The following is a 14,007-nucleotide window of genomic DNA, read 5'->3' on the forward strand; positions in this document are numbered from 1 at the left end:
GACATTTTAATTAAATAGATTATATAACTTTTTAATTAGATAAATTATATTACATATCAAAATGTTCAGTTTTATTTGTACTGTTCGACGCAAGATCCACCCATTTAATTCGTAATAATGTTTGTTTCGACATAATTGATATCTTTTATCATATAAATTCATACAGTGCGCCTGTGTGCTATTGTGGAAAATAGTTATGAGTATCAAGATTTCTACTTACATGTCTCCCGAGAGAGAGAGAGAGAGAGAGAGAGAGAGAGAGAGAGAGAGAGAGAGCGGACAAAGCGAGATAACTCTTTATATACAGTGTATCTATTTTTTCTCTCTTCCTATTTCTGGTGTCTATGTATACATGTCAACGTGTTCGTTGTTATGGCACATGCTGCAGGTACCGCTGTTGTAATACAATAAGATGATTACATAACTAGGTAAGAAAGTAGCTATTTTGTTTAATTCGATGTCTTCAGACCGAATTTTGTTTACTGCATTTTTACAAAATAGTAAGAATGAACAAACAATTGATATTGTGAAAACGAAAGTAGAATGTATTTTCTTGTATATATATGAATGTATGGTAGAAAAATACAACACATGAGAACAACATGTATATATAACCCTATAGGTATGACTCGATAAAGGTGTTGCATGTTATACCACTTACAAACAGTTTAAAATAAAATGTTATGTGAGGAATACAGGTGTGTGAATTGCACATGTACTTGGATGTTTACTTGCACATAGGCCTACATGTAAATGCAATATATGCTAGTATTTGAGACCTTATGGTTTGAAATCATATTTGCCTTAACTTAAAGTCTTATTCTGACGCATGGAAATTCAAAAGGCTGATAGGTGTAAATGCAATCAGTTCAAATTCAAATAGGCCTAGTTTCGGTCAAGTCGCTACATGCTTTGATTTAGCGGGGGAAATTTAAATCTTGGGATTTGATTGGTTCATGCACGTACGTAAAATAATAAAATTTACATATTATTTGGCAATCATGTAGATTTAGATTAAGTACTACAGAAAATCTCAGTTGAGTATGTACTCATATATAGGGAATATACCATTTGAAATGAGAAAGTACAAATATCGAAAATTTAAACAATCTTTTAAAAATACCAGGCGCTTAGCCAGCAAGAAAATGAAGTGTACGCAAAGTATAGCAAAGGACCTTCTCGAGCCTCAAGTGTGTGTGTGTGTGGGGGGGGGGGGGGGGGGGGGGGGGGGGGCATGGGCTCCTAGGTTTTTCCAATGACATCACCTATTTTTTGTGCATAGAAACCGAGTTTCTTGTCAATTTCCAAACCCTAAAGATTATGTCAACTCACCGTTTGTATTTGGACTGACTTTACATTCGTTTTACAATTTTTTCATTGTTGTTTTTGACTGCTAGCTATACATTGTATATGCTATGATAATGCCGATTGAATTATAAACCGGGACTATATAATGCAGTTATTTTTTATTCTAATATTTCAACAGCAAAGAAACATCTCTCTCAAATGATGTCTACGCAGTTGCGTACTTACATGGTATAGGCAGCTACACGCCTGACTGAATATCATGAGTTTTGTGTATTCAGCTAAAACACTCAAATTAACATATGTTGACCCATACCGGCTTATTTGGTAATTAAAAATTTATTTTTTGCACATCAAATCTTTTCAGTCTTAGCGTAAAAATGCGCAATGACAAAATTTCAGATTGTGACCCCCCTGCGCTTGACCCCTATAAGGAAAGATTCATAACATATTTAGAATGAATCGTAACTGCGCCTGGTATTTTTAAAAGATTGTTTAAATTCTCGTATTCTATCGCGTGCTAATATTTAAAATTTCTGCTTCTATCAATTCTATCTATTTTTTTGGTCCCTCCTGAGTGAATAAGCGACACTTAAGCATAGGGACATCATAAAACAATTTACTGGATTTCCATACCCTTCAAAACTATGTCCGGAATAGGTTCCGCTTGATAAGCACTCACAAAGTCGAAAGAGAAAAGCCCAATACATGATGACAAAACACAATATGAAGTTAGGCAGATAAAAAGAAATACACTTTAAAAACCTTCCGCGCATACTTTTTGCACGGTGGCCTTTACGCCCGATGCAGCTTATTTTGTAAAATAGATTTTTTTTTTAATGCAGAGTGTGTATTGATACAGTAGCCTAGTTCATATTTTAATTATTTTTACTATCCCCCCTCTAAATCTCCCTCTTGAACTCGGGACTATTGTGCTCATTTACGAAACTCATGTGAATACACGTACCTATATCTTTTCTTAAGATTTTATAAAACAAACGTGTTTACATAGTGCTCATAATTTGAAATAAGCTGTCTTTGTTTTAAAATTTAGCTTTTGAATATAGGATTACTATATATTGTTACAAAAACATTTTCTTAACCATGCCAAGGAATTCCAGGAGCTTCCGGGGAAACCCCCACTAGGGCCTCGCCCTGGACCCACTGGGGGCCTCAAGGCGGCCCCAGACCCCCTGCCTCATAAAGTTGTGCCCCTAACTGGCATTAACACAATTATCTAGTTTTGGCAACACCCGGCTCACGGCGGGTGTGATGGGTCTCGACAGAGGTGCTTACTCCTCCTAGGCACCTGATCCCACCTCTGGTGTCTATGGGATTTATGAGATTGATCACTGTTCGTTATATTCACCTTTCGAAACTTTGCATGTTGAAAACCCAAACTCTTGCTGAAAATTGATTGAGAAACTATAGGGAGTAGAACCCCCCCCCCCCCCCCCCCCCAAAAAAAAACAAAAAACAACAACACACACATCCAAAAAACATTTAAAAGTTCTGGGTGTTGTCGCGTAGCGTAATATGCCCTCTGGTGAGAGATTGAGCTAGAGTCTCTCGCTCGTACAAAGTCTCGAGAGTGTTGGTCTACTAGATAGGGGTGATAATTAGAAATAAAATTTTAAGAGACAGGTAATATAACATAATTAGGGATGGCTTTGTGTTGGTAGGAAGCATCATTCCAAGAGGCGAGTCACCAAAGGGTCCTGGTCTATCTAATTCTCTGTTCCAGAAGAAGGCAAAAGTCATAAACAGAACCCTTCAATGTTACTTTAAATAAGACTTCTGAAATTCAGGCTTGAATACCCAAGACAGTATGGCGCTGAAAAGATACATCTAAATCAGAGCAGCCTACAGCACTATTTATCCACGATAAAGAAAGTCCTCCGCTACAAATAAAGATTGCAAGATACAGAATAACAAAGACCCTTTTAAGGGCCACAAAATTATTTCGAAAAGAAAAAGCCTTAAATTATACGAATATATCAAGAAATGCGTTTTAAATTAGAAATGAAAGCGAAGAAGATTTCAATTAGCTTTTCAATTGATTTAAATAAATGTTTAAAGATTGCAAGATACAGAATAACAAAGGCCCTTTTAAGGGCCACGAAATTATTTCGAAAGGAAAGTCTTAAAGTACACGAAATATCAAGAAATGCGTTTTAAATTAGAAATGACAGCGGAGTAGATTTTTTAAAAATGGCAATTCGTCTTTTATAATTGATTTAGATAAATGTTTATATTGTCTTTCTTTTACAAAATATTAAACAAATTTAAAATTTGTAAGCTACAGTGCATAAAATGTTACTTAAACAGAATGAAACAGTAAAAGATGCGTATGTATGCTCTAATGTAGAGACCAAAGCTAGTACGAAATTTATTTTCTGCAATTCTTTCAGTTTTTACGATTTCCCCCCAATGTAATTAGCAATATGCTTGGAGGAGTTCGAGATAACAGAACTTTTAACATTTTTGGAAAGTGAGTATAGTCACAGGATAAAAGACGTCACGGATAAAAAGTCACATTTACAAATTTTATGGAATTAGGACAAAATGGCACAGGGCAGTCTGTACGAAAATATTAAAATATGTTCCTATCAATATAAAGGTTAAACTACATGCATGTTGTATATATTTTTGAAAAATTTCATAGCTATTGCAATCTTAGGTGGTCAGGTTAATCTAAGAATGCTGTTGTGTATGTATTGATAACTATTACCATCACAGTCCCTGGATCATTCAGCGATGAAATTGTTAAAACAACAAGGTGGTGGTATAAGGGTTCCTTGTACATGAGGGCGCGTGAGGTGTTAATTACATGTACGAGGGGCTAAGTGTTCCTAGAAATACGAAGATGGAACAATGCTTTATCGCACAACAACCTACAGCAATTTCTTTATATTCAGATTGCTTGGGAAAAACCCCCACACAAATAACTGATTTATATTCCATAATGTAATAATCTTGATTCATATTCATGCGATAATTTTGCTTATATTTTTAAATACACATGCAATGTTCTTATCGTTTTGCTTTAAAAGCCTACAATATTTCACAAGAGATCAGAACTCTCGAATTGTCACATACAGATAACCAGATTATATAGTATCATTCAATATTTTCATATGTAATTGGCAATATTCTTGAATGAAAATCCAGATAGGTATACATATACATGAATGTACACTTTATACTCTTCATTTATATTAATTGGGAAATGGCCAACATTTACATCGATTACATTCATCAAACTGGTAGTTATTGTATTGTATTACTTATTACCATGAGTTGTACAGGTCATAGGTTAGAATAATAAACATAAAGTATTGAATTGTTTGGAAGTATTGTATTGTTTATTACCATAAGCCATACAGCCCATAGGTTTATAATTTTTTACAAAGAAATAATTAACATACGATATACATAACGTATATGCAATGTAGTTTAGGGAAAAATTAATCTTCCACGCTCAATTTCAATCCGATGTGAGGATCGGGATAAACGATATTTACTGATATATTGTACATATATTTCTGATATTGGTTTTGTAATATACAATTGTAGTTTGAAACTCTCATTCAAATACATGTACAATGTATGTTAAATAAATGGACACGTACACGTTTATCAAAAAGTATCTGGTATGAAATATATATATTGATGAATACAAAATACGACAAAATTGAGGATAACCTCTGCATTTCTGTTGTATTCTTGAACATCTATATTTATAAACATTCTCCTAATCTAAATAACTCTGTGACATTTTCTGTGGATATTCAAAAGTAGAAGGTTTTTCTTAAATATATTTCAGGATATTTTTTTTAATGAGGATGGTTATGCGAGTATAAGATGATACGGCATATTTTTAACAGCTTTGAACTCGGATATGATTTTTCTAAAATTCCCTATATCAAATTAAAGAATGTTGATAAAAATTTATTTTTATAACATAGAACTAAAACAATTTACTCCACTTTAATAAAACATAAATTCCAAAAACCCTTGCTTACAAAGTTAAGTAGAGAGTTCCAAATAACAGATAAGAAGAAATGGGAATCAATATTTTTAATTAAAGTTAAATGCTTGAAGACAAATCCTTAGCAGAATTTAATTATAAACTAATACACAACTTATTGAGTAATAACCTCCTTATTAGCATATAACGCAGGAATATTTCTTTATAAATAATACGTTTCCGTGAGAATAGGAGAACTCCGAGGAAACACAAGATCTTCCAGTGGCGTAGCTTCCATTGAGGCAACCGAGGCAGCTGCCCCGGTAAAAAAAAAAAAAAACACACCTTTTACGTTGTTAAAATGTCGATAGCTTCTGGGGGGCTGCGCCCCCCAGACTCCCTGCCTCGGTAATATTCGAACCCAAGCTACGCCTATGTGACTTCCTCCGATTAATTTGGATACCACCATCTGGTGTATTTTCGCAAATTATAATTATTTACATGCCCAAGAGAAAGTTATTTGTATTACATATTGTCAAGGTGTGATAGACAATTATGAGCAGCAATTTCAGTCAATAAAAATTCCGATATTTAGTCGAGTGCCGGTGTTATTTTTAAAAAACCTCCGTAGCATTGGAAAAAAGTAAAACTGACAATCATATTCCTAAATAAATTTTGAAGACAGATCACTTACAAGAACGTTAAAAACATCTAGAAATATTACACACATATTAATGTTCAGTATGCACATTATTCTTATATTCATAAAGGCAAGTAATTATTGTCTCTAGCCTAGGTCACGCAAGCCGTTTGACTTACCACTCAAGAGCACTGCATTGACAAACGTGTAGGTGACCTAGACTAGAGAATCTCGCTCCAAACTTCCGCCAGAGGTCGTTTGAACACAAACCAACGCAGAGGACTATGGGTAGTATGAATCTCGCTCGTGCAAAGTCTCGAGAGCGAGAGTCTGGGGAAAGATAGTCTCGATCGTTTAGACGCTTGTCGTTATCAGACGAACGAGGGAGTCGATCCATTCTCTACCCAGAGTTCCGTGAAGCTTACGTAACGCACCCTCTGGTGAGAGAATGGGAGTCAATCATGACAAAGCGAGACTAGATACGTCCGAGTTATTTCCCGTTGGAGAACTCTCGTACATAGTAAGACGCGAAACAACTTGTTTACATGCGGGAGTAGGACAAATATTCATCACTGCATAAGTGAATCAATGTGCTCAGTAAGTTCTCATACGCAATTTCATCACCTGAATTCGATTGATACACAAACTAAGTAAATGATAAGTGTCCAGAGACCAATGCAATTCTTATTATATTACGTTATTTCGGTGCTCGTACATGTATATCATATCCACGGGGTCCTAACGATTTCGATTCGTTTTAATATCTGTAGGCCTGATTTCGGTCAGTCGTTAATGGTTTATAGATACCCTATATATTGTTGTTTTCATTCAAATTAATAAACAGATCTGAATGTAACTGCTTGTTTACAAGTGATCGATTGTTAGGCCACAAATTAGGGTGGATCTTTTTAACCCATAGAACCACACAGAAATCGATATAATCCCCATAAATACCACAAAGAACCCCATAATTACCCCATAGAAACTGAATTAAAAAAAAAACCCAACAACCCAATTTATATAAAACTGAGAATCTTGAACTTTTATTAGAAATAGTAACCTGTTTATTGAATTTAATTGTACGTGTATTGTCTCAATGTTAAATTTTAAAGAGTACAAATGATGGATCATAACTATGGTGAATAGAAAGTATACAACTTTTCAGGTAAATCCACCCACTAGTATCTGAAACAATGCACAGACATTGACAAACAGATGGATAAGTTGATTCCAATTTACCCTCCCCCTACACACACATTTCATTTGCGGGAGAGGATGTTGTATTATAGAGAAAGAGAAAAAGATTAGTCCATTACAATAAAAACAATTTTAAAAAGTAGAACAAAAAAAAAAAAAAACCCAAAAAGTAAGGGGGAGCACCATCTTGTGAACAACACCTGTATAAATCCAAATAACAATTATTTTATTGAGTTCTTTGGGAGTATTTATGGGTTCTTTGTGGTATTTATGGGGTTTCTATGGGGTAAAAAGACACACCGCTGTATACATTTGAAAACGAGGTTACTGCTGTACCATATTTATAAAAGATATTACATGTAACATGTATCGGTCTGATGGTGCTAAAATTGTAAAAAAAAAAAAAAAAAAAAGAAAGAAGATTGTTATCTCATGAAATGTTAACCGGGGTATAATTAACAGACAAATAATTAAATTTCAACAATTCTAATAATATGTTTACGGTGTGACCGTTGAGACGAGCGAAGACCCATAACATCTTACAACATGACTCATTCATTTAATGCGGAAGATATAACGCGGTTTATGTAAACATTGCATTGTGACATCATCATTAGCTAGCTGCGATTGTTTTTTTTTTCAAACCAAGCAATTATTCACAACAAAATGTACGAAAGTATGGGAAGGCTTATCTGGAATTTAAAATCATTGTGGTACTTTCCAAACTATTTATTTGATTTTTCTACGGGGTTGTCAATGAAGTATATCACAGTGACGGCAACATTTTTCCGGAAGCATTATGGGTAGTCCCCATCATTTTTCAGCTGATGACGAGCAAATCATGTGACTCAATTGCGTAATCATTGGAGAGAGTGCGTTGCGTCTCTTTGTAATGCGAGCTTTGCTCGCTATAATAGAAATAGAGTAAATTCATATTGGGGCCTAATGTAGTAAGCACTAAAAAGCAGGAAAAGTAATGAAAAAATGTTGAATTTTCACTCGTTATAAAATCAAAGACCGTACTTGCCAAAATTCTGGACATTTTTACTTTTTTTTCCAGCTGAGACAAGTATACTCCAATCATATTATTTAATATCTAAAAATAACTCGCTGACTGATGTCGTGGTTCATTCGTGACAATTAAAACTGAAATACCTCAGTATCGTAGGACCCGCTGTATCATAGGAAGGGAGAATACTTGCAAATATGACATTGTTTTTATATTTGCACTTCCGTAAAACATTTCTTTCGATAGTATTTTGTATTTCCTACATTTACATATTTAAAAGTCGCTAACGCTAGCCTTTTAAAGCATTTTATCATCTTCCTCACTGACTGTATAAGATCCAATCTGTCCCACTTAGGCATTCAAAGTTCCACTAATTGCACCTTCTACACTGAAGAGCTCTTGTCTCAAAACTGGTGTATTAGATGATATTCTTAATGAGTTGGAAAAAGAAAAAAAATCTTTAAAGACTTGGACAAATATATATCCACAATGGCCTATCAAAAATATCATTGACAAATGCTATTTCAAAAATAAAAGTAGAGAAAGCTCCAAGTTTAGACAAAATTTCAAACTACATGATTAAATATGGTCAGACCCTTCTGTTGCTGTGCTTTGCGTCTTTAACAGTTGTGTAACTTTTGGCTATTATCCTAAACCATAGTCTTCAGGTTACATTACTCCTATCCATAAAAGTAAATGATGTACATTAATGATCCTAATAATTACAGAGGAATAACGGTTACAAATGCGGTTGGAAAATTATTCAATAAAATCTTGAAGCATCGTATAATTAATGAATGTCAGATAGGTTTTGCCCAAAAAGCAAGAACATCTGACCATATATTTATTCTCGAGACTATTATAGATAAATACCATAATACCAAGGATGGGAGAGTGTATGCCTGCTTTGTTGACTTTCATAAATCATTTGATACCATTATTCATTCAGGAATCAAAATTTAATTCTTAAAATTAGGAGTTAGATCAAATTTTATCATGTCATTAAAAACAAGTATGCTTCAAGCAAGTCCTATTAAGTCTATTTAAGTAATGGTATCACAGATTTCCCCCCGATAAAAGTAGGTGTCAAACAGGGGGACAATTTAAGTCCAAATTTATTTAAAGTATTTATTAATGATCTTTCAGATGATCTCAATTCATCTTCAGATCCTGTTGTCTTAAATTCTCATACATTTAGTTGTTTAATGTATGCTGATGACATAACTTTACTGTCCTTCTCAGCTAATGGTTTACAACAAAAACTAAACATTTTGCAGCAGTATTGTAATGATTGGTGTCTGAATAATATTATGAAAAATCAAGATCACAATTTTTAATAAGGCAGGCAAATTCTTGAAAACTAAATTCTATTTTGCTGGTATTGAACTATCTAATGTGTATCCAACTACAAATTCCTTGGGGTTTCATTTTGTTCCTCTGTTTCATTCTCCCTTGCTTAAAAACAACTGTCTATATCAAAAAGCCCTGAAAGCATTATTCAAACTAAAAAAGAAGACTTCATTTCACTAAACCCTGATATTAAAACCATTATTCATATATTTGACCAAACCATGAAACCAGTATTATTATATTCTTCAGAAATCTGGAGTTATTTCAATCCACATTATAAAAAAATCTACTAATTCTGGCAGAACCATAAAACAAAATTTATTCAAACCTACTTTGTGATAAACTATATCTTAAATTTTGCAAACCAATACTTGATGTACATAAATCTGAAACTAATTTTACTGTACTGTCTGAACTGGGAAGATTGACACTTCACTTTGACACATTAAAACGTATGCCAAATTACTGGTACAGACTTGAAAATCTTGGTCAATCATTTCTGTATTAATTGTTTGATGCATACTAGGAATCAAAACTACTTTTTGAACAAATTTTTTTATCATTGTTTGGTTCTATAAACTTTTTTTTTTATCACCAACATTAATGGAGTTAAAGATCTGCCTTAAGGTATTCCATGTATAATGAAGGGATAATGAACAATTTTGAAGGGTTTAGATCAACATAAAAGTTTATTGTTAAATGATGATGAAAGTGAAGCAGATGAAATTCACATGACTGGTAAATGATTAGAAGCTGACCTTTTTGCACTTAAGACTTTTTAGAAGAGTTGTCTGCCCTTTGTAAAAATAAGAAAAATCTAATTGTCTAAAAATGTGTGTGGTCAATGATTAATTTTATTTCACATTTTCTTTAAGAGAAAGTGTTTGTAACTTTCTACCAAGTGATTTGTATTAAATCAAGTTGCTTTAAATTTCCACTTTTAAACAAAACTTTGGTTTTGAGAATTTTTTAAGATCAACTCTAAATTTTGAGCAAAGGAGAAGTTTAACACGTTTCCGTATATCTATCAGCTCAAAGACTTAACATTGAAAGGGGGCGTTACCAAAGAATTCCTCGGCATGAGAGATATTGTATTAGATGCAACAAGAATTCAGTGGATGACAAGAAAAAAAAATTATTCTCAAGAAGTCATGTATCAGAAGAAAGGGTTATTCATATTATCAGATGATAGACAAATCATGTAAGAATTTTGTAAAGATGGACATTGGTCAAAAGCTTAAAATTATGTGGCTTATGACCAATGAAAGTGAAAATATCCTCATCCAAATCAGTAAGATGATTTTGAACAGTGAAATATATAATACTGCATGTATTACATCTCATTGCTTTGTACGCATTTTCTTTTTTTCCTCATGTTTTACACTTGTAAGCTGTCTTGGTTACTGGGAGTACAAGACCAACACTGGCACAGTAATTCATTACCAGACTGTTAACAGACATTGTCCCTTGGTGTCCCTGTAATCAAGTCAACAAATCATACTTTATTTAATTTTTTTTATTGATATAGTACAATTATTTTTATTTATAATTATTCTAACCCTCCTGCTTTAGATATGAAACATTCAGAACAATTGGATCCTGCATGTACAGGTGTATTATGCTTGCAAACTGTATAAAATTTACAAATTAACTCTTATACTGATATTGATTATAATTGTATGTATTCACCTAACATTATTCACTGTTTCTGAAACTGGAATTGTCCCCTAGATATGTGAAGAAGTTTGGTTATTTATTATTGTATATTTCATTAAACATGTTAATTTAAATGCTGTCTGAAATCAGTATTACATATGACTATATATGTAACACTATGTTAAATGTGTGCAGTGCAGCAATGTGAACTCAGACAGTAATAGTACATCTGAATGATTGTTAGTTATTTATATTGTTAAAATTAATTACTAATGAAACTGTACATGCCCTCAAGGGCCCTTAATTGGTGGATAAACATATTTCATATATAACCCTGCATCAAAACAAGTACTGTGTTGTATGTGTGTCAAACAAAACACACCTACATCAAAATTGTCTCCGAGTGTGTGAGATATGGGTTATAATACAGTTATATACGCGTACATGTACGAAATATGGAAAATTGAATTGAAAATAGGATTTATATCATGTCCTCATTTTATACCATTGGCAAATGTGCAAAATTTGTCTAATTCTTTTTCAGTATTACATTGATGTTCTCTCCAATAAACTAAGAAGCATGCCCCAAGAATGGTATGTTGTCAAGTTTAACTATTTCAAAGATAATTCTGTAATGTAATGATGCTGATAAAACATGATTTGTCTTACATTGCAGTCTATATTTTATGTACATGTACATTTCAGCCTCTCCCCCAGAAACAATGCTCTCAAAAGTAAAAGGTAATTCATGCATTCCTAGACTATTGATGATGACAATGATTTCATTCAAGTGATATTTAAATGATGACTTTTAGAATTCGAAAACTTACGTTGTTGAAATTTAAGTTTTTACTTTTCTCTAGGAGTTCAAGTGAAAGTAGACATCGGTGTCCAGAACAACATCATGATAGGGGGAAAAGTTCAAGGTGCATTTTTCTATTATGCATGTTATTATTTCTGCATATCATATATCATTTGAATTCTATACATCCTGTGATTTGTATAAAAGATAGCTTTTGCAAGTGACACACATGCTTGTTTAACTGTTGTATATTGTGTTTGATTGTTATATGAGACATTTTCCACTCTCATGATCAGGATGTTACTCTTCATATTTTTACTTTAAGTTAAAGACATTATATAAAGGATGTTTTCTTTCCCTCTTTGGTATGCTGTTCCTATTACATGTACCTGTAACTGATCTCCTTACCCCCGCCCTGTGGGTTATTTTCCAGTAAGAGATCAAATAGATCCATTACAGCAAATAGCTGGTAAGGCGGTGACACTGCCCCAGGATTTGGAAAATTTTGAAATTTATGATAATGAATGCTATTCACCAAACTTATATGATGAAAAAAAGAAAGATGTTTTTCATCAGAAAGATATGAATATAATGAAAATTAAGTGCAATTTATTATAGCTATATAATTTAATCTGGGCCAAAACGTGTCGTTTTTGCAAACGAAAACATTTTTTAGAGCGTCGTTCCCATTGTGGTATCTAAATGGGGTTGGGATACATTTAGAACTTTCGTTGACACCTGCTTCTATTATTGTAGTGGGAGGAGTAGCAGTGCCGCCCGGTCGCCACGACCATACGAAGCTCATACTATTGAGTCTCTAAACAAACGCAGGTAATACTGATTGTTCAGGACATGTTGTTTTAACATATACATGTACATTTACATTACTTATATCATATCATGTAATTATCTTTCATGTATATATATATATATATATATATATATATATATTGATATATGATATATAATATTATAAAATGATAACATTCTAGAACATATTCATGAAGTAAAGCCTTAGTGTTCATTGTAGGTATAAAAAGAATTGAATGGCTTTAACTCTGATGAAAACAATTTTCACCATTTTGGGTACAAATCATTTGGAATAGGATCAGAAATCATGAATTGCAAATGGAGACCACGCTCTTTGATCTTTCAGAGTAGTTGCAGGTTTATGTAGCGGTCAGCTGGGCTCGATCGCCGGTGGCCAGATAGCTCAGTTGGTAGAGCACCAGACTAGAGAATTCAGGGGGCCTGAGTTTGAAACCTGGTCTGGTCCATTGCATTTTCTTCCTTCCTGTTACATTTAACTATAATGATCATTGGTCATGTAAAACTCATGGCCATAAATCATGGATTCAGGAAAATGGGGATCATAAAACACATTTTAAAAATCTTCCTATTTATTCCTTACATCTGGCATGAAAAATGGATGCAAAATTATTTTGAGGAATGAGGCTGCTAGCACAATTATGAAATTACTGCTGGGTTCAGGCAATGCATAGGGTCATGGCCATGTCATAATGGAACTATATGTTTAAATCTGTAAACCTTTTAAGGTAGCTCATTACATTTCAATTTTATTTAATGGCTCGTTAAAACACCTTTATGAAGTATGATTTCACCATCGAAAGAGTACATGATACAAGCTCTCAGTTATTTTCTATGGATTCAATTTTTTGTGATTTTTCCTGGAATGATAAAAAAAAAGGTGTTTTGTATGCAAATAAGAGATTCTGGAGTCCAAATTTTGCTGTGATTTGGTGCATGATATGAATATCTAATAAAACATGCCTGAAAGATTGAGTTATAAACGTTCTAATTTTTAGAAAATAATATTTATGAAAATTGAAAACGTTATTTGTTAATATATTGCAATTGGTTGTCGTCCGTCGTGCGTTAACAATTGAACATTTTTAACTTCTTCTTAATAACCACCATTTTAATTCTTTTAAAATTTGGTATGAAGCATCATTGGGACAAGGGGGACATAAATTGTAAATTTCAGGACTCCAGCACCCCTGGGACCGTAGGGGCGAGGCAAAAACTGTCCAAAACTGACCAATTTTCAAAAATCTTCT

At 33.3% G+C, this 14,007-nt stretch overlaps 1 protein-coding gene across 4 annotated transcripts in view; it reads left to right on the forward strand.

Annotated features, from left to right (window-relative positions):
- Positions 1–299: 299 nt before the first annotated feature.
- LOC125679033 (trichohyalin-like) overlaps positions 300–14,007 on the forward strand; it is a 96,078-nt gene continuing 82,370 nt past the window's right edge. For 2 of the 4 annotated variants that reach the window (XM_056157076.1, XM_056157078.1), the window contains exons 1-5: positions 300–428; positions 11,672–11,721; positions 11,833–11,868; positions 11,991–12,053; positions 12,686–12,760. In XM_056157076.1, coding sequence (XP_056013051.1) covers positions 11,708–11,721; positions 11,833–11,868; positions 11,991–12,053; positions 12,686–12,760 — 188 coding nt within the window. In that variant the 5' untranslated portion in view covers positions 300–428; positions 11,672–11,707. The remainder of the gene's footprint in view (positions 429–11,671; positions 11,722–11,832; positions 11,869–11,990; positions 12,054–12,685; positions 12,761–14,007) is intronic. The other 2 variants (XM_056157077.1, XM_056157079.1) reach the window with 1 other exon arrangement.

This window comes from Ostrea edulis, chromosome 2 (genome assembly GCF_947568905.1).
Source record: "Ostrea edulis chromosome 2, xbOstEdul1.1, whole genome shotgun sequence".
Taxonomy (NCBI): Eukaryota; Metazoa; Mollusca; class Bivalvia; order Ostreida; family Ostreidae; genus Ostrea; species Ostrea edulis.